We start from the raw sequence: 19,279 nt of genomic DNA on the forward strand, positions 1-19,279 counted from the left end.
TCCAGATCGAAAGGAGTCAGTTGAGGTGGGTTGGGCATCTGGTCAGGATGCCTCCTGGACGCCTCCCTGGGGAGGTGTTTCGGGTCGACCCAGGACACGTTGGAGAGGTTACATCTCCAATCTGGCCAGGGAAAGCCTTGGGGTCCTGCCGGAGGAGCTGGTGGAGGTGGCCGGGGAGAGGACGGTCTGGAGATCCCTAGTTGGGATGCTGCCCCCGCGACCCGGACCCGGATAAGCGGAGGAAGACGACGACGACATGAAACGCAGTCTGTCGGTCTACGTACCCCCAGGGGAAGCCTCCGTTTAGATCCAGAATGTTGAGGTCCTCTTGGACCCTCCTTGGAACCGAATCCGGTAGAAAAGCAGCGGTGCCGACCAAACTAGTCTTGGAATGCTTCCAGGTCACGACAGGTTCATTGGTGTCAGCGAGACCCTGAAGGGGTCAGGAGGTTTGGCTTTTATTTTGAAGGAATCTTTGCGGTCAGGTGTAACTTGCAACAGATTTTATCCAGCTTGTCGAGGTTCTCTTGGTTGAAGAGCAAGTCCGGATGGCCTGTCCGAGACTTCTCTAGAATGATTTGAACTAAAGAAAAGGTGGCGTGGAATAGTTTTTATAACTGTCATATTTTGGTTTACTGGCGAATCAGAATTTGACATGCAAAAGAGGGTTTATTCAAACACCACAGAAAACCACGCCTCGCGTCGGAAACCAAGGTTCTGATTGGATCAGACAAAAGGAAATGTGTCGTGTAACTTTAGCATTATGTGTCATTAGTGTCTAGTGCAAATGTCCAGGATTATAATTACTTGTAAAATACTACTGATCACAGGATTATAATATCAAGTAATAACATTGTCATTTCACAAATTGATTGAGCATTGGGCTCACATTATTATTGGTAATAATAAAGTTGTTTGGTTATGTGTTTATGTAGCGAGTTCTTCGTCTTGATCTGTAAAAGGTGAAGCAGTTCAGATGAGCAGAGGGCATGAAAGACCTTGGCCAATATCTCATGTAGATTAGGCGTGTATCAGAGACTTTATGTCTCTGCTCGAGCAGATGCAGCAGATCATGACCTTTAGGTCAACAACAGGACATTCATAACGCAACACTTGTTTACATCAACAGATCGATAAAACAAAGGGAACAAATAAATAAAGGAAACAAAAAGAAAACCTGCATTTAGTGCTTATCAGTATCTACTGTAGGACACAAAACTAACATTTTACCTTTCAGTTTATTCATTTTACTCAGAAAATCCTAAAAAGCAGACATTCAACATCAGCTGTTTTTGTTCTCCCTTCTGTTTTCCTCTTCACTTCCAAACATCTCTGCACTTCAGACTCAACAAACACAATCCTGTGAGGCACAACTTAAACTACAAAATATCAAAGGAATGAGACATTTTTACAAACTAAAAGAAAGCATAAATGAAACAATTAATAGAAAAGCTATTTTTGAAGTCTTTTAAAGCACAAATGATATCACTGAGATCAAATACTCGGTCCTCTGGCTGCAGCATTTTAAATTATTTGACATTTTTAAACAGCTTTTATTACTAAGGGCTAAAATGACTGCAATATTCCCTCCCGAATGTCACAAATGCATAAACCTTTTCACCCAAAAAGTGTTTAGTCGCTCAGTTAACAGTTTAACTAATTTGTTCATAATTCAACTTCATTTCATTTACTTAGCAGTCACTTCCCTTCCAAAGGAAAGGAACATGGTGGGCATTTTCCCCTGGATCTCTTTCTCACTGTTATTCCCTGAGGCTGAAACTCAATTCCAGTAATTATTTATATTTGTGCCATTAGATTCACATGCGCTTTTCTCTGTGAAGAAATGTGCTGATGGCACCTTTGCTGACTTGATTCATCACTGGTGGAGTTTCTTTGCTCAGCACCTTTTGTGGTGGTTTGTTGCTTTGTAAGGAGTGAATTAAATGCACCTGGAATATTTGGGTCCTGTCTGTGTGTTTACATGCATTCACAGTCACAAATGCAACCAAACTGCAAAATCTGGTTCTAGTTGAGTGAAGAGAATGACTTAGCAGAATGTCATGAAATCAGAGTGTTTTCTCTCGCAGCCATTTGTTTTGATGCCTTAAACTAGTTTTTTCATGAAATGTTTTTATTTACTTGAAATCTTAAAGCAAAGTCCTTAAGACATGGAAAACCTTGATTATCACCAACAACCAAGATGTGTGAGATACCATTTTTGCTTACTGGAAATAGTAATTTGATGTACTTCTATGACTGATTAACCTTTAGAGTGATAAACATTCAAGATGACCACCACAAACATGGCTATACGTTTGTGTTTTTTACAGCCTGGAGCAGAAATTTGACCTGGTCTGACAGGAAGCACAATTTTCAATATTTCATTACTGCAACTCCATCCTTTTGTTCAACTAAAAGCCTTACGATTTAAGAACTTGATTTAATATATAAGTGGATAATAAATGCACTTCTGTTTCTTTTGCAGGTGACATCACACAGAAGGGCTATGAGAAGAAGCGGTCTAAGCTGATTGGGGCCCATTTCCCTCAAACACCAGGTTAGACAGACTTTCCATTCACCTTTTTGTTGCTACTCAACTGTTTTACTGTTTACTCTGCCCACGGGTCATGACCAATACTTTGTAGATGAATAAAGAAAATGAATAGTTTTCGTCAGGAGTTGGGTGGGGGGGATTTTATTGATGAATTTGAGTGTGTTGGACTTTTAGTTTGACTTTGAATTCAGGTCAACTCCCAGAAGGAATGAAATATATTCTGTCATTTATGGTTTGTTTCAGAAAGGAAATGGAGAAAAAAAAGAATTCAAATAGAAATCGGATTTGGAACTTTAAAAAATCTGACTTTTTTTTTTTTAAAGCCGCGTTGCTCAGCCTTAATAGAACTAAATGCATGACTATCTACATTTTTAGAGTGTTTATTCACTTTTTTTTTTACCAGTCATATCTGGTCAGTAGTTTGGGAAAGCAAGGACAAAAATAGAAGTTGAATTTTGGAGCCAAAATTTTCTTCAGAATCAATCAATCAATCAATCAAGATTTATCTACATGGCACTTTCCACATCTGCAAAGGAGATCCAAAGCACCTTAAACAATCATAATACGACAATAAAACAATAAAAACAGTACAATAACATCATGGGTTGTTACCTTCAGCTCTGTATTTAAAGCCAGTGTGTAAAAATACATCTTCAGCTGACGCTTAAATGATTGCAGTGAGAAGGCCCCATCTCCACTTGCTTTACTCGTGGTCTGAGGAACAGTGAGCTGTCATGAAATGGCCATTAGTAAAGTTTTTCTGAGCATCATGTTTCATCTAGCTTTGATGTTCACAGCGATCCAGTTCAGCGTTCTCACTCCAGTAAACCTGTTACATGTTTACCTGCAGCAGCTTGCGACATTCTTACCAGAAGGCATTAAAAGGTTTTCCAACCAGTTCATTTAGATTCTTTGGATTTGTCTGCTAGTTTTCAGCCAGAGGAAGAAAATAACTTACGTGTCAACAGCTGTTTTTGCGTCAGTGGCTGAGCGTTCCACCACAGGAAAACTCGAGCACTGAAGGTTAAACTGCAAGGAGCTTCTGAAGGAATCTTCTTTGTGCAGAGATGTTCAGAATGTTCTACAAGATGGAAGAAAATGATCTTTTATTTTCTAGTAGTTTAACCTTTTACTTTTCTTATGTTGATGCCTAAGTAATAAGTTCTTACTGAGCACCCCAAAAACTGATTAGTGAAAACATGCATGTACAGATTTTTTATTGACTTGATGAAAGAAACCTCATTTTGAAAATTGAACATTACATATATTTTATTTTGTAAAAGATAAACAGTTTTATAGCCAACAGATTTTAATACCATACCAGCAAAGTAGCATAAAGAAGTGACTTGCCATTTGCCATCCATCTGCACGTGGTAAAATAGCTCACCTTGTGAACTCAGGTTTTGGTAAATCTTCAGAAGAGAAAGTGAAACTCTGGAAAGTGAGTTTTTAAAAAATAAATAATTTATTTACAAATTTTTTTTTATAAATTTAGCTAAGTGATTCTTTGGGTCCAGAACAGAGGTCCACGTAATGAACTCCAACTTTGTAGTGTAACTCAAGAAGCTCAAGCATGAACTGACCTCTTGAATACGACAGAAGGGATGTGTAAATAGTGGCTAAAACTTATAAAGGATATAGAATGGGATAGACATCACTGATCAGAGTGTGAGGAAATTCATTCGTTAAGGCGGCGCATACACTTGAGAGAAGGGGTCCCAACCTTTTTTGGCCCGTGAGCTGCTTTTACACAAAGTACAGAAAAGCTGCTGCCATACGATTTATTCACATTGGTACTTTCCATGTGTGAATATGCTTACTGTGTTAAAAATGCTATGTTTACACATGCATTTTATTCACAAGTTGATTTCTCTGTATTTTAATACACCAATTAGGGCTGGGCGATATGGCAAAAATAGAATATCACGATATTTCCAATATTTTATCACGATTTCGATTTTATCACGATTTTTTATCCATGAATAGCATAACTTCAATTGCGTATTAAAGAAGAGAAACATTGAATAAATAAACATTTATTCATATTAGGGATAATCAACACAGTGCTAACACACTTATATTTTAAACTCACACCAGAGATGATAAAAGCCCTGAGAGAAACAATTACAAAAATCAGTTTTTCTCGTTTTTCAAGTAACTTAACATAAATTAAAATCGTATACATATTTAAAGTGCAAACATGTCAATTGCAAACGTATTGTGCAAACATTAACTTGTTCAAAATACTATGTAGCTCCCAGTTGCTCATGTAGTGGATAGTTAAGCTCAAATACGGCTCTGATGTGCGGCTGGACCAGAGATCGCTTGTGGTAGCAAATAACTGCGCATTCTGAATATTTTCTGCAATTCTCACTTTGCATTCAGCGTACATGCGTGGAATAGCTGTGTTCGAAAAATACTTGCGGCTGGAAAACTCGTAGCGCAGATCCATTGTTTTTATCATTTTCTTAAATCCCACTCCTACTGTTCGCACGGGACACAAATCTTTAACCAAGTGGTACGTCACTGCATCTGTCACGCTGTTCCATCGTCTGCTGTCTCTGTCGTAAGGAGTGAGTTTTGTGAGTGTTTCTGTTAGCGTTTGCTGCCTGGAAGAAGCACTAGCCGCTGCCGCTGCAGCCGCAGGCTTTTTAGCTTTAGCTGCCAGCTGGCTCTCATTGTATTGTTTGGGATGCCTTCTTTTCAATTGATTAAACAAGTTTGTGGTGTTGCCATCACTTGCCTTGACGCTCTCCTTGCAAATGACGTTTCGCTGCTCTTTGTCATCTGGTGAAAAACCAAACCAGTTCCATATAACGGACGAGGCGTTCCTCTTCGGAACGAAAACCTCGTTGTCGCTCTCAGCCACGGCCGATGCCATGTTTGTTCACACACAGGTGAAAACAAGCGGGGCACTAATATATTACTATGACTCACTCTGATTGGTTAAGGGTCAAACAAAGGCGTGTCATTCGCCTAGGGTAAGTTCCCTTTTCATTCAGAGGCAGAAATTCTGAACTTGATTAAAAGAAAGACGACCAGTAAACCAAACTTTGGTATTACCATTCAGCCACTTGTCTGATGTGTGGCTGCAGCTGTCACACCCATCATACACCAAATATTGATCTAGTTTTCTCCTGTTCTTCTGGCTGTTACCGTAAAGTCCCAAAAGGATACAATTGGAATTTACAAGAACTAATGAGTCTTACTGTTCAGAGACAATCCTCTCTCTGGAATGAAGCAAAACATGTACAGCCCTCCCCTCCCCCTTTTGCTTGTTTGTGTTTATATAAAACTGCGCTCCTTCAGTCATTCCTCATTAGTCAGCTATCAAGATGGAACTCATGCGAGGGCTTCACCTCGAACGGGAGCGATTCTGTTGCTCGTTGTGCTCTGACTTGTTTAATAAGCCGGTGACTGTACCTTGTGGACACTTCTTTTGCATGAAATGCATCAAGAAGCACTTGGATGATGAGCAAGAACGTGGGATCTACAGCTGCCCTGATTGCAGGGAGATCTTTATGCAACGACCTCAACTGGTCAAAAGTGACATGGTGGAACATATTGTGGAACAGCTGAGGATGACTGCTGCTCCACCTGATGCTCTTGTTAAAAAATGCAATGCTGGAAGTGAAGATGTAGCCTGTGATTTCTGCACTGAGAAAAAACTCAAAGCTGTAAAATCCTGTCTGCAATGTTTGGCTTCGTATTGTGAGGAACACCTTCAGCATCATAAGAACGTGCCCGCCCTCAGGAAACACAGGTTGGTGGAAGCAACAGCAAATCTTGTGGAGAGTATCTGCTTTCATCATCAAGAAGTCATGAAGCTGTTCTGCCAGACTGATCAGTGCTGCATCTGTAATGTCTGCTCAGAGGATGGACACAGAGGCCATAAAAAAGTCTCCACGGAAGCAGAAAGAGCCGAGAAGGACAGAGAGCTTCAGGTGGCTCGGCAAAACATCCAGCTGAGAATCCAGGAGAAAGATAAAGATGTGATGGCTTTTAAACAGAAAGAGGACGAGATTTGTCAGTCAGCTGACAGTGCACTGATCACCACCGAGAAGGCTTTCACAGAGCTCATTTATATGATTGAGAAAAAGCTCTCGCATGTAAAAGAAGGCATCCTGTCAAGGCAGAACGCCGATGTGGGTCGGTATAAAAATGTTCGGGATAAGCTGGAGGATGAGATTGCCAAGTTGACTAGAAAAGATACCGAGCTGGACAAGCTTTCCCGTACAGAGAACCACACTCACTTTCTATTGCATTATCACTCATTGGCTCATCTGGATGATTATAAATACCAACCCATTTACAAGCTTCGCCGTCAACGTAACTTTGACAGAGTTTCAGTGGTTGTGTCGGAAGCCAGAAATAGGCTGGAGGCGGTCCTTAATGAAGAAGTGTCTAAGATTCTGTTTGCAATATCCGGGACCAATGGTGTCCCACCAGTTCCTCAAGCCGAGCCAGAGGCTGTTGCCTCTCCTGTCCAGACCACAGCTGAGTTTGTAAAAGGCAGAATCCTCCAAAACAGAACAAGCCCCACGTCTCCTAGATCTGAACTCTCACAGAACAAAGAGAATTTCATTCAGTTCAATGGGGATCATGTCGATTCTAACGCTTTTCCATCCAGAGGCACCCCCAAAGTTAGCAAAAAGAACTTTTTACTAGCCAAGCCTTACCCTGAGAGTAATGGCCATGACTTCCTACCGATCAAAACCAGCCCCAAATCAAACTTTTCAAAGCCTCCTGAAAAAGCTCTCAGACAGGACTCTTCCTCAACCAGTGCTTCGCTCCGCTTTACCAAACATAAAATGTCACGGGCCAAAGCTGACGTCTTTGAAAGCCAAGGTGACATTAAAAAAAAAGTGGATTTGATGGGGACCAATCAAATAATTAGAAGTTTGTCTCGGTGTAGTCTGAACAATGCTGATTTTATGCGACTCACACCTGAAATTCTACTGGACAGAGTGTCGACCAGAGACAAACTTATACTGAATAGATCTGACTTCTTACGTGTTGCTAAACAGATCACGTTAGATCCAAACACTGCCAACCCGCATCTGCTAATAACAATGGAGAACAGAGAAGTACACTACATGACGGATGAACTGCCGTATTCTAACCACCCAGAAAGGTTTGCATATTCCTGGCAAGTCCTGAGTAAGCAGAATTTGACCGACCGATGTTACCTGGAAGTGGAGGGAAGTGGAAGAGGAGTTATGGTGGCACTCGCTTACAAGGACATCAGCAGAACTGGAACCTTCAATGAATGCACATTTGGGCAAAATGACAAGTCCTGGGCCTTAGATTGTTTCGAAAACAGTTTTGAATTTAGACATAACAAGATCAAAACTCGCATCCCAGGCACATGGTCCAGCAGAGTAGGAGTTTACTTGGATTACAAAGAAGGTCTTCTGTCCTTCTACAGTGTCTCTGAAACCATGACTCTTCTCCATGAAGTCAAGGCTAAATTCACTCAGCCGCTCCATGTTGGATTCTGGCTCTCTGATGGAGCATCAGCCAAAGTGTGCAAGTTCAGTTAGGCTGCTGTTTCTCAGTGATATAAATGCAAGTATGTTTTCTCTAAAATGATGTAAATACAGATAGAGGTCTAAATGTCTAAACAACAGGTTTTGTACATAGCTTGTTTACAGGAAACTCTTATTTTCCTGCAATTGTAATTTTACTTTAAATCTATGTACATTTTAATACAACTTTCATAGATTGGACTAAAATTAGACAAGCTTTTCTCTGTTTAATTTAGATATTTTTGATTTAAAAAGGTACGTTTTAGAGAATTTGTGTTACCTTTTGAATTTTAATAAGACAACAATGAAGGCGACTGCCGTATTCTAACCACCCAGAAAGGTTTGCATATTCCTGGCAAGTCCTGAGTAAGCAGAATCTGACCGACCGATGGATCAGACCGACGGTGTTTTTAGGCGTGTTTGAGATTTTTTTTTCGGCCGGTGTTCAGTCACTTCTCTGATCACCTGCTGCTGATGAGAGGATTTCTCCTGTCAGTGTGGAAGGAACAGGTGAGCTGCAGCCAACACACCTTAGTTCCACTAGAAACACTTTCTAGGACCAGATGATTGTAGTGAGCTGTAATTTATCATTTTATAATCATAGTAAGTTGATACATGCACTAGATAAAATAAGCCAGAATATTTTCTCCCACAGCTCAGCTCTGTTAGAAATATGCAGATGCCTGCTTAAGCTGGACAACATCAAATATAAAAGTGTTCACAGATAACTGATATTTTAATGAAAAAGGAATATTAATCAGTTTTATTTTTAATATTGATTTTATTTCATTTCTAAGGTTTGAATTTCTGTGAACATAACAGAAAATTCTGATTGGTGTAAAGAACACATGATATTATTATTAATAGGTCTGGATCTAAAGTGGGGCTGAGGTATAAAACTCTGCCCTGGCCCTGAAGCCCTGCATATAGATTTAGTTTCTATAAACACCAACAACAAATAAATAACAGCAGCTGTATTCTACTTTGTTCCTTAAATTGTGTCGCGTAGTTTTACGAGTTCTGTACACTCACATGTTTATCAGCAGCTCTGCCAGCTGATTAGTTCTTTTAGTAACTAGTGACATCTGTGCAGTTCTGGTACTGAGCAGCATGGATGTGTCAGTGCATTTCACTGTAGTCAATGTTCAAAACAGATTAAAGACAGGACAGGATATACAATCAATCAAATATCATATTCTAATTCTATGAACATGTATAGATACTTTATTATGCTTACCAGCCTGCATCTCAATTTTTTTTCCTCAAAATGCACCAAACTGATGCTTTTATATATAAACTGTCTAAAATATTCTTCCAGGGGGACATGCCCCCAGACCCCCCTACAGTAGTTTAATACTTAGCATTTTTTCACCTCTGATCTTTTTCATGTCTGCTCTTTGGTGCTGGTGCACCCTTTGTGGTGGAATAAGTACTGGAAGATATTTCAAATACCATTAAAAATGACAGTTAAAAAGATAAGGCTCAGGAAGGTGGTGTGTGTGTGGGGGAGGGGGGATTCGGGGGTTTGCGGAGGGGGCGCCTATTAGTCTGCATACCCCTCCAAAAATAGGCAGCTGCATCCCTGGTCAGATGAAACCAAACTAGAACCTACTGGCTGTCATTCTGCACACAATGTTTTGAGAATATTTTAAGTATCTGCTGATACAGAACCTTGGTCTGATACTTCAGCAGTGAATTAAAGTAAGAATAATAGCAACACACATCCACATTGTCCTTTTAAGTTATTTCAAAAGTGTTTTCTTTTCTGTATTTGTGTTATTTCCTTTATCTGCTAAAAGCCTTACTCATTCAGCAAGTGCATTAATAAAGAAACATGCTAATAGTAATTAAGTGTATCCTTGTCACTCATATTTCTATTTCATTAACTTCCTAAATATGTGGCAGTATTAACCCTCCCACTGTCCTAATGGGTGTGACCCACGCGAGGAAAGTTGACCATTGAGCAGGATTGATGGTTTATCCCTTGAGGTCCACGTGGCAGGGGTGAGGTGGTGCTCACTCCTCACCCCTGCCACGTGGACCCAAGGGATAAACTATATACCCTGCTCAATGGTCAACTTTCCTCATGGGGTCACACCCATTAGGACAGTGGGAGGGTTAAGCGAGTCACTTAAGTAGTGATAAGAAGACAATTAAACGACTCGAGGACACGTCGAAAAAGTGTTTGACTGAAGGAGCTGAAGTTTCAACAGAAAAACACACCAAGATAAATAAAATAAAGTCTAAACTACAAGTGGAATGTTACCACTTGTTTGAAGCCACCCTCCCTGTCCATCACAAATAACTAGTTCACCCCCTAATTCTTTCTGTGATGACGCAAACATAGATAAGCCAAGAGGCAACTAAAAAGGCATTTTAACTATCCTGCTAGACCGAGTCAAAGGAAGAATCCCAACAATCTCCATCACCTCTTACCTGCTTCGGTTCCATAATCCTGTAAACAAGATAATAAAGTTGCATTGTTCTCTGTAGGTGTACTCAAGATCTTTTTACATCCTTTATTTAGTCCCAATAAAGGACTTGTGTGTCTTATTTTATATAAAAAAACTTGATCTACATAACTGGAGTGGCACACCGTTAGTCAATTAGAAACAATGGGAAAACATTCTTATATCTTCTTACTAGCTTTGAAAAAAATTCCCATCATACACCAGTGACTTGTCAAAATGTTCATGTTCTTGGGGTTTCTCCCTAAAGTCCGGAAAGGATAAAATTAGACTTTACAAGAACTAAGAAGAGCCTTCCTGTTCAGAGCTGTTCCTCATTCTGGAATGAAGCAAAACTTGTAAAGCCCTCCCACTCTTGCCTTATATTTTCAGATGAAACCAAGCGTCTTCAGTCATTTCTCATCACTCAGCTATCAGGTCACTGCTCCAGACAACATGGCTGAAGGGATTCACCTCGAACGGGAGAGATTCTGCTGCTCGTTGTGCTCTGATTTGTTTAATAATCCGGTGACTGTACCTTGCGGACACTGCTTTTGCATGAGCTGCATCAAGAAGCACCTGGATAATGAGCAAGCAGTTGGGATCTACAGCTGCCCTCGGTGCAGGGAGAACTCTATGCAAAGGCCTCAACTGGTCAAAAATGACATGATAGCACATATTGTGGAGCAGATGAGGAAACCGAGGCAGACTTCAGAGACACCTTCATGCTATCCTGGAAGTGAAGATGTAGCCTGTGATTTCTGCACTGAGAAAAAACTCAAAGCTGTAAAATCCTGTCTGCAATGTTTGGCTTCGTATTGTGAGGAACACCTTCAGCATCATAAGGACGTGCCCGCCCTCAGGAAACACAGGTTGGTGGAAGCAACAGCAAATCTTGTGGAGAGTATCTGCTTTCAACATCACGAAGTCATGAAGCTGTTCTGCCAGACTGATCAGTGCTGCATCTGTAATGTCTGCTCAGAGGATGGACACAGAGGCCATAAAAAAGTCTCCACAGAAGCAGAAAGAGCCGAGAAGGACAGAGAGCTTCAGGTGGCTCGGCAAAACATCCAGCTGAGAATCCAGGAGAAAGATAAAGATGTGATGGCTTTTAAACAGGAAGAGGACGAGATTTGTCAGTCAGCTGACAGTGCACTGATCACCACCGAGAAGGCTTTCACAGAGCTCATTTATATGATTGAGAAAAAGCTCTCGCATGTAAAAGAAGGCATCCTGTCAAGGCAGAACGCCGATGTGGGTCGGTATAAAAATGTTCGGGATAAGCTGGAGGATGAGATTGCCAAGTTGACTAGAAAAGATACCGAGCTGGACAAGCTTTCCCGTACAGAGAACCACACTCACTTTCTATTGCATTATCACTCATTGGCTCATCTGGATGATTATAAATACCAACCAATTTACAAGCTTCGCCGTCAACGTAACTTTGACAGAGTTTCAGTGGTTGTGTCGGAAGCCAGAAATAGGCTGGAGGCGGTCCTTAATGAAGAAGTATCTAAGATTCTGTTTGCAATATCCGGGACCAATGGTGTCCCACCAGTTCCTCAAGCCGAGCCAGAGGCTGTTGCCTCTCCTGTCCAGACCACAGCTGAGTTTGTAAAAGGCAGAATCCTCCAAAACAGAACAAGCCCCACGTCTCCTAGATCTGAACTCTCACAGAACAAAGAGAATTTCATTCAGTTCAATGGGGATCATGTCGATTCTAACCCTTTTCCATCCAGAGGCACCCCCAAAGTTAGCAAAAAGAACTTTTTACTAGCCAAGCCTTACCCTGAGAGTAATGGCCATGACTTCCTACCGATCAAAACCATCCCCAAATCAAACTTTTCAAAGCCTCCTGAAAAAGCTCTCAGACAGGACTCTTCCTCAACCAGTGCTTCGCTCCGCTTTACCAAACATAAAATGTCACGGGCCAAAGCTGACGTCTTTGAAAGCCAAGGTGACATAAAAAAAAAAGTGGATTTGATGGGGACCAATCAAATAATTAGAAGTTTGTCTCGGTGTAGTCTGAACAATGCTGATTTTATGCGACTCACACCTGAAATTCTACTGGACAGAGTGTCGACCAGAGACAAACTTATACTGAATAGATCTGACTTCTTACGTGTTGCTAAACAGATCACGTTAGATCCAAACACTGCCAACCCGCATCTGCTAATAACAATGGAGAACAGAGAAGTACACTACATGACGGATGAACTGCCGTATTCTAACCACCCAGAAAGGTTTGCATATTCCTGGCAAGTCCTGAGTAAGCAGAATCTGACCGACCGATGTTACCTGGAAGTGGAGGGAAGTGGAAGAGGAGTTATGGTGGCACTCGCTTACAAGGACATCAGCAGAACTGGAACCTTCAATGAATGCACATTTGGGCAAAATGACAAGTCCTGGGCCTTAGATTGTTTCGAAAACAGTTTTGAATTTAGACATAACAAGATCAAAACTCGCATCCCAGGCACATGGTCCAGCAGAGTAGGAGTTTACCTGGATTACAAAGAAGGTCTTCTGTCCTTCTACAGTGTCTCTGAAACCATGACTCTTCTCCATGAAGTCAAGGCTAAATTCACTCAGCCGCTCCATGTTGGATTCTGGCTCTCTGATGGAGCATCAGCCAAAGTGTGCAAGTTCAGTTAGGCTGCTGTTTCTCTTTGATTGTTCAGAAAAATAAAAACCTTAAACAGGTGATTGAAAATGCAAATATGTAACTGAAATATTTTTATGTAAATACTGATAAAGGTCTAAACATCTACACTTTGTGAACATTGCAGATTTTTTTAGAGAACCTTGTTAGAGAGAACTCTGTTCAACCTAATATTTTATCTCTTCAAATTCATCAGTAGAAATTTCATATTTCAAATTTTCACATTTCTTTCTGCATGTTTAAATTCTCTATAAAACAAGTGTAGACAATTTCTTTATTGCTGATGTAACTTTTTTTAAACCAAAGACTACTGAAATCACCTGTAATAAATGTATTGTTGGTGGTAAAAATTTGTTTCGTGTTAGACTTATTAGCATCATTATTATTGTAAATATCATTATTATTTTTAGTGGTAGTTGCAGTGTTTTATTTTGAAGTCTTTTTAAACTTTATAACCTTTCTTTTTAGCATGAAATTAAAACACAGTTTTAATTAAAAACCGTGTGTCATGGTTTTACTTAATTCAGGAAAATTACCTGGCAGAGGTTTGTTTTTGCATTTGAAGTGTAGATATGTGCAATACTGTTTGTTCTTATTTTTTCATTCATTTTATTCGTAATAAAAGTAAATGAAGAAAATTTGTTTTCTTCCTGAAAAATTAAACTGTTTAATTACACTGATTTGTAGTTTACTGCTGTGCATAAAATTAATGCAGGTCTAGATATGTAACAGGAACAAATAACATGATGGTGTATATATTTAACATTTTTATGAAATACTGACGTAAATGTAAAAAAATAACTGCTTTTATCTGTGTAAACATAAATAAATAAGCTGTAATTTCTGTGGAAAATGTTAAAGTACTTTATTCTGTCTGATGGAATCATTTTGTGTTTATTTGATCGTAGAAAACAAGTGGCTCCTGTTGCATAAATGTTGTTTTATAAACTCTTCCACTGCAGCTCAAACCTGTTCAACCTGTTAAACTATGAATCATTACTCGTACCTAAAAGGCAAAAAGAGCAAAGAAAACAAACTTAATGGTATGAGAAATATCCAGGTTACTGAAGCTCATCATGTAGTATACTTTACTTAGCAGTGTAGACACTCAGCATATCATTCTAGATTTATTTTCTAAATAATGAGAATTTTTTAGTGAGTTTGGATTTTGGAGGTCTTCTTTGTTAGCTGTGATGAGCTGAAGCCACAATCTAATAAGCCGAGGTAGAAAGACACATCAGAGGATTGAACCACCGCAGCTTTATGTTGGTGTTTCTGACAGCTGCAGCTAATGTAGATGTAAAACCGCAACACAAAGAAACAAAAACACAACACTCTAAACGTTCCAAGTGTTTAAACACAAGCTGTTTTTATATTTTTAAGGATTTTTTGAAGCTCCTGTTTAGGAATAGTGTTTTCTAAAGGTTTTATTCTAACGTATAACTGATGTTATTAGTGATCGGTGTCGGCTGTCGGCTTTTTCCACCACTAAATGCCATCACCTGTTTAATGAGCTGCTTGTCATTCCATGCTGTTGTCATCACTTGTCTCATAAATCATGTGGGTTCTTGGGTTTTTTTGTCTTCGCGTAACATCCAGATGAGATCAACCACTTGCTGACACATTTCAGCCTTTTAAAACATTACACTCATAAACACACAGATCTTCTCTTGTTAACTACAAGCCTGTTGTTTAGTGTAAACTTTTGTGATCAATTATTCAGGCCTTTAGCTTTTCTTTTTGTCTTTGATCTGAGAACAACGACTAACCTTGAATTATGCAGCTTCAACCACAGCCTCACAACCACAGAGGCCGTTTTTCGTGTTAGCTGAGAAAAAAAAGCTAAAATAAAATCTTTCAGTATCGACTACCTTATTATATTTTTTACGTTACAACTTTATACTCTTAAGTGGATTAGTTTAATACATATATATAACAAAATGTTTATTTTAGTTCATATGAAACATTTGTCCCTTTGATAACAAAAATATTAATAGTTGCAATAAAATCACAGAACCTTTCATAATGGATCTTCTTTACCGTGTCTGTTCATCCTTTTACGTCTTTTACTTCCTTGTGTTTCCTGGCATTTGCCTTCATAAGTATGATAAAAATTTGTTTAGGAAATTCACCTGTAAAAGAGTCACGTGGACTAATGATCTAATGCAGTGACCTGCCCTAAGTCTTTAGTCATGTTTGCTAAAAATAGTAAAACAAACCTTCATGTCTGGTGTGCAAAAATTTGAGATCATAAATTAGACCAAACCCAGACAGTGTCCGGGTGGGGGGGGGGTCTTAGGTTGTTGAGGACAGATTAACATGAAACTATAAAAATTCTTGAGTGTTTTAAAAAATATATAACATAAATAGAGTGTCTATAATGATTGTGCAACTTAAAAATTATATTATACAGTCAGGTCCATAAATATTGGGACATCGACACAGTGCTAACCTTTTTAGCTCTATACACCACCACAATGGATATCAAATGAAACGAACAGGATGTGCTTTAACTGCTGACTGTCAGCTTTTATTTGAGAGTATTTACATCCAGATCAGGTGAACGGTGTAGGAATTACAACAGCCAGCCCTTCTGGAATACACCTCATGATTGCACAACACTATAATGGAGCAGGCGGAGGGAGACTAGGGGTCTTAGCACACCCCTGTTGTTGCTTGGTTTCCTGGGGCTGGAGGCTAGGAGGGAGATCTGGCCGTCTGGTTGGGGTCTGGGGTGGTGGGTTGCTGTGCTCAGCGTTGGGCGGGGGAGCCTGCTCATCAGCACCCCAGCAGAAAGGGTCGAACTCTGGTAACCGGTGATGGTTGTACCCCATGTGCAGCAGTACCGGGACCAGAGTGAATAGGGTGTGTATGGAGAGCATGAGTGGGTGTCTGGCATGCATTTTTGTAAGTCTTTGGTTGTATGTGCATGTGTGAGCACGAGGGAGGGAGTGTGTGACTGTGTTTGTGTATGACTGTATATGTCAGGTGGGGCCTTTGACTCCTCCCCTCTCCTGGGACTTCTTTTGATGATATAGATCTTCGTCTCCCCTCCCCCTGCCACACCTGGTGTGGAGTGTGGTGCCTTGGTCTGCCTGAGTGTCTGAGTGTCAGGAGGTTTAAGATCTTTGGCGTCTGCCTGATCAATCCCGGTGGCTGCCTGGTGGGGTCTGGGTCCCTGGACTCTGCTGGGTCCCCGACGGGGGTGGTCGCCCCTGGGTCCCGGGTCGCTGGGTCCCGGGCTCGGCCGGCTAGGGGGTGGGAGGCTGCGGGCGGGCCTGTGGGCTTGCCGACGATATCTCCCGAGACTCTGCCGGCTGCTGGTTGTGGCCCCCCGGGGCGATCCTCTGTGCCTCTCGAGGGGGGCGGGGGCCTTTCTGGTTGCAGTCTCCTTGGGGTTCCTGTGTTCTGGGGCAGCGCCTGGATCTCTGGGACTTGGAGCTCCCCCCGTCTCCTACACATCTTTGGGGGGCGGATCTGTGGTCCCTCACACTCTCTATTGGACGCTCCTATAGAGAAACCTTACATAAACAAGCGCGTGTACACACACAGGTGCTCACATGGCGCTCTCAAAAGTATAGACTTGGGCACGTTAAACACAGGTCTTAAGGCTGTCGTTGCCACTAAATGCACTGTGATTTATTATCGTGTGATTGTTCAGTTAAACAATGTTGATTTTATATTTCATCATCAGGTTGACGCAGTGATAGCTTGCTCCTGATGTATTGTTGTGTGTCCCAATTTTTTCTGCTCTTTCTCTTTCTGCAGGTCTAGAAGCAGACTCTTGTTCATTATTGTTTATTTTTGTGGAAAGATCAAACTTATACATTTCAATAGTTGGTTGCAAATTCTTTGCAGTCAATTACAACCTGAAGTCTGGAACACATAAACATCACCAGACGTTGGGTTTCATCCCTGGTGATGCTCTGCCAGGCCTCTATTGCACCAGTCTTCAGTTCCTGCTTGTTCCCGGGGCATTTTCCCTTCATTTTTGTCTTCAGCAAGTGAAATACATGCTCAATCGGATTCAGGTCAGGTGATTGACTTGGCCATTGCAAAACAGTCCTCTTCTTTCCCTTCAAAAACTCTTTGGTTGCTTTTGCAGTATGTTTTGGGTCATTGTTCATCTGCTCTGTGAAGCGCCGTCCAATGAGTTCGGAGGCATTTGGCTGAATATGAGCAGATAATATTGCCCAAAACACTTCAGAATTCATCGTGCTGCTTTTGTCAGCAGTCACATCATCAATAAATACAAGAGAACCAGTTCCACTGGCAGCCATACATGCCCACGCCATTACACTTCCAGCACCATGCTTCACTGATGAGGTGGTATGCTTAGGATCATGAGCAGTTCCTTTCCGTCTCCATACTCTTCTCTTCCCATCACTCTGGTACAAGTTGATCTTGGTCTCATCTGTCCATAGGATGTTGTTACAGAACGGTGAAAGCTTTGTTTAGATGTTGTTTGGCAAACTATAATCTGGCCTTCCTGTTTTTGGGGCTCACCAATGGTTTACATCTTCTGGTGAACCCTCTGTATTCACACTGGTAGAGTCTTCTCTTGATTGTTGACTTTGACACAGATACACCTACCTCCTGGAGAGTGTTCTTGATGTGGCCAACTGTTGTGAAGGGTGTTTTCTTCACCAGGGAAAGGATTCTTCGGTCATCTACCACAGTTGTTTTCCGTGGTCTTCCGGGTCATTTGGTGTTGCTGAGCTCACCGGTGCGTTCCTTCTTTTTGAGAATGTTCCAAACTGTTGTTTTGGCCACGCCTAATTTTTTTGCTGTCTCTCTGATAGGTTTCTTTTGTTTTTTAAGCCTGATGATGGCTTGCTTCACTGATAGTGGCAGCTCTTTGGATCTCATCTTGACGGTTGACAGCAACCGATTCCAAATGCAAATAGCACATCTGCTCATTGTAATTGGGATAATGAGGGAATAACACACACCTGGCCATGGAACAGCTGAGAAGCCAATTGTACCATTACTTTTGGTCCCTTAACAAGTGGGAGGCACATATGCAAACTGTTGTAATTCCTACACTGTTCTCCTGATTTGGATGTAATACCCTCAAATAAAAGCTGACAGTCTGCAGTTAAAGCACATCTTGTTCGTTTCATTTGATTCCATTGTGGTGGTGTATAGAGTCAAAAATGTTAGCATTGTGTCGATGTCCCAATATTTATGGACCTGACTGTATGATGGCATTTTCTTTTCCTGGTAATCATCTGGTATCTTCGGTTCATAACATTCTTAAAGGCATTTTACGGATTTTCAAATTAAGGACATTCAAATCTTCATTTCTTCATTAAACCAATAATTCTGGGCTCTACTTAACTCTCAAATCTTCAGATATGATGTGGATTTTACTTGAAGTCACATAAAAAATATCATACGTAAGATCAAGTGTTACGATGAGCTAAACAAGGAGTCTGTTGAGTTAGGAGAAGAGCAGATATGCAGAGGGAAGGGGAAATCCATCCATCTCCCCAGACTCCCCAGAGGAAACCTGAAGGCGAGGTGTTTCCCAGACTTGTCATTTATTCCTCTGCTGCCTGGTAGTCATTAAACGGTTGGATAATCAACTTTTAGCTTGTTTCCTGAGCACCAACGGCACGCTGAGAGCTTCAAATGAAGACAGATGAGGTTAAATGTGTGAAGTATAGATAGAAGGTCATAAATCAGCAGCTGTAGAGGAGTTGTAGCTGTCAGTAACAGTGTGGTTATTATCATCAGCTATTGATTGGTGTGTGTGTGTGTGTGTGTGTGTGTGTGTGTGTGTGTGTGTTTAATTGTTTATGTGTCTCTTCTGTATCTCACCTCAGATCTTAACTTATAAAGTAGACTTGTAGCTTATCTGATTTTAGATTCAGAAAAAACCACCTGCAGGACTTTTATGTATCTTCTATTTTAGGAATTACTTAGCAGTCATTACCAAAACAAACTGAGTTTCCAGCTGTGAGATTTCCTGGATGCTTTGCATTCCTGCAAGGTTTCTGGTTGGTCTAAAAAAGTTTTTGTGTTGTGCTGCTTCTTTGGTTTCAGTAATGAATCATTGCTAATGTCTCACTCAATAAAATCAAAACCT

General features: G+C 40.8%; 3 protein-coding genes across 7 annotated transcripts in view; all 3 read left to right on the forward strand.

The window, feature by feature from the left end:
* LOC107383414 (disco-interacting protein 2 homolog C) overlaps positions 1-19,279 on the forward strand; it is a 219,517-nt gene that overhangs the window by 120,888 nt on the left and 79,350 nt on the right. For all 5 annotated transcript variants that reach the window (XM_054743530.2, XM_054743515.2, XM_015956008.3 and 2 more), the window contains exon 2: positions 2,486-2,557. In XM_054743530.2, coding sequence (XP_054599505.2) covers positions 2,486-2,557 — 72 coding nt within the window. The remainder of the gene's footprint in view (positions 1-2,485; positions 2,558-19,279) is intronic.
* LOC129164223 (tripartite motif-containing protein 16-like) lies at positions 5,753-8,215 on the forward strand. The gene has a single exon (XM_054743575.2). The coding sequence runs from the start codon at positions 5,890-5,892 to the stop codon at positions 8,095-8,097; it is 2,208 nt and encodes a 735-aa protein (XP_054599550.2). The 5' UTR covers positions 5,753-5,889; the 3' UTR covers positions 8,098-8,215.
* Positions 10,700-13,403, forward strand: LOC107383418 (tripartite motif-containing protein 16). The gene has a single exon (XM_054743567.2). It carries the CDS (start codon positions 10,923-10,925, stop codon positions 13,179-13,181), a length of 2,259 nt encoding a protein of 752 aa, XP_054599542.2. The 5' UTR covers positions 10,700-10,922; the 3' UTR covers positions 13,182-13,403.

This window comes from Nothobranchius furzeri, chromosome 11 (assembly GCF_043380555.1).
Source record: "Nothobranchius furzeri strain GRZ-AD chromosome 11, NfurGRZ-RIMD1, whole genome shotgun sequence".
Taxonomy (NCBI): Eukaryota; Metazoa; Chordata; class Actinopteri; order Cyprinodontiformes; family Nothobranchiidae; genus Nothobranchius; species Nothobranchius furzeri.

What these genes read in the sequence shown, in the direction of transcription:
- LOC129164223 (XM_054743575.2), top strand. Translation starts at nt 5,890, where the DNA reads ATGGAACTCATGCGAGGGCTTCACCTCGAACGGGAGCGATTCTGTTGC.
- LOC107383418 (XM_054743567.2), top strand. Translation starts at nt 10,923, where the DNA reads ATGAAACCAAGCGTCTTCAGTCATTTCTCATCACTCAGCTATCAGGTC.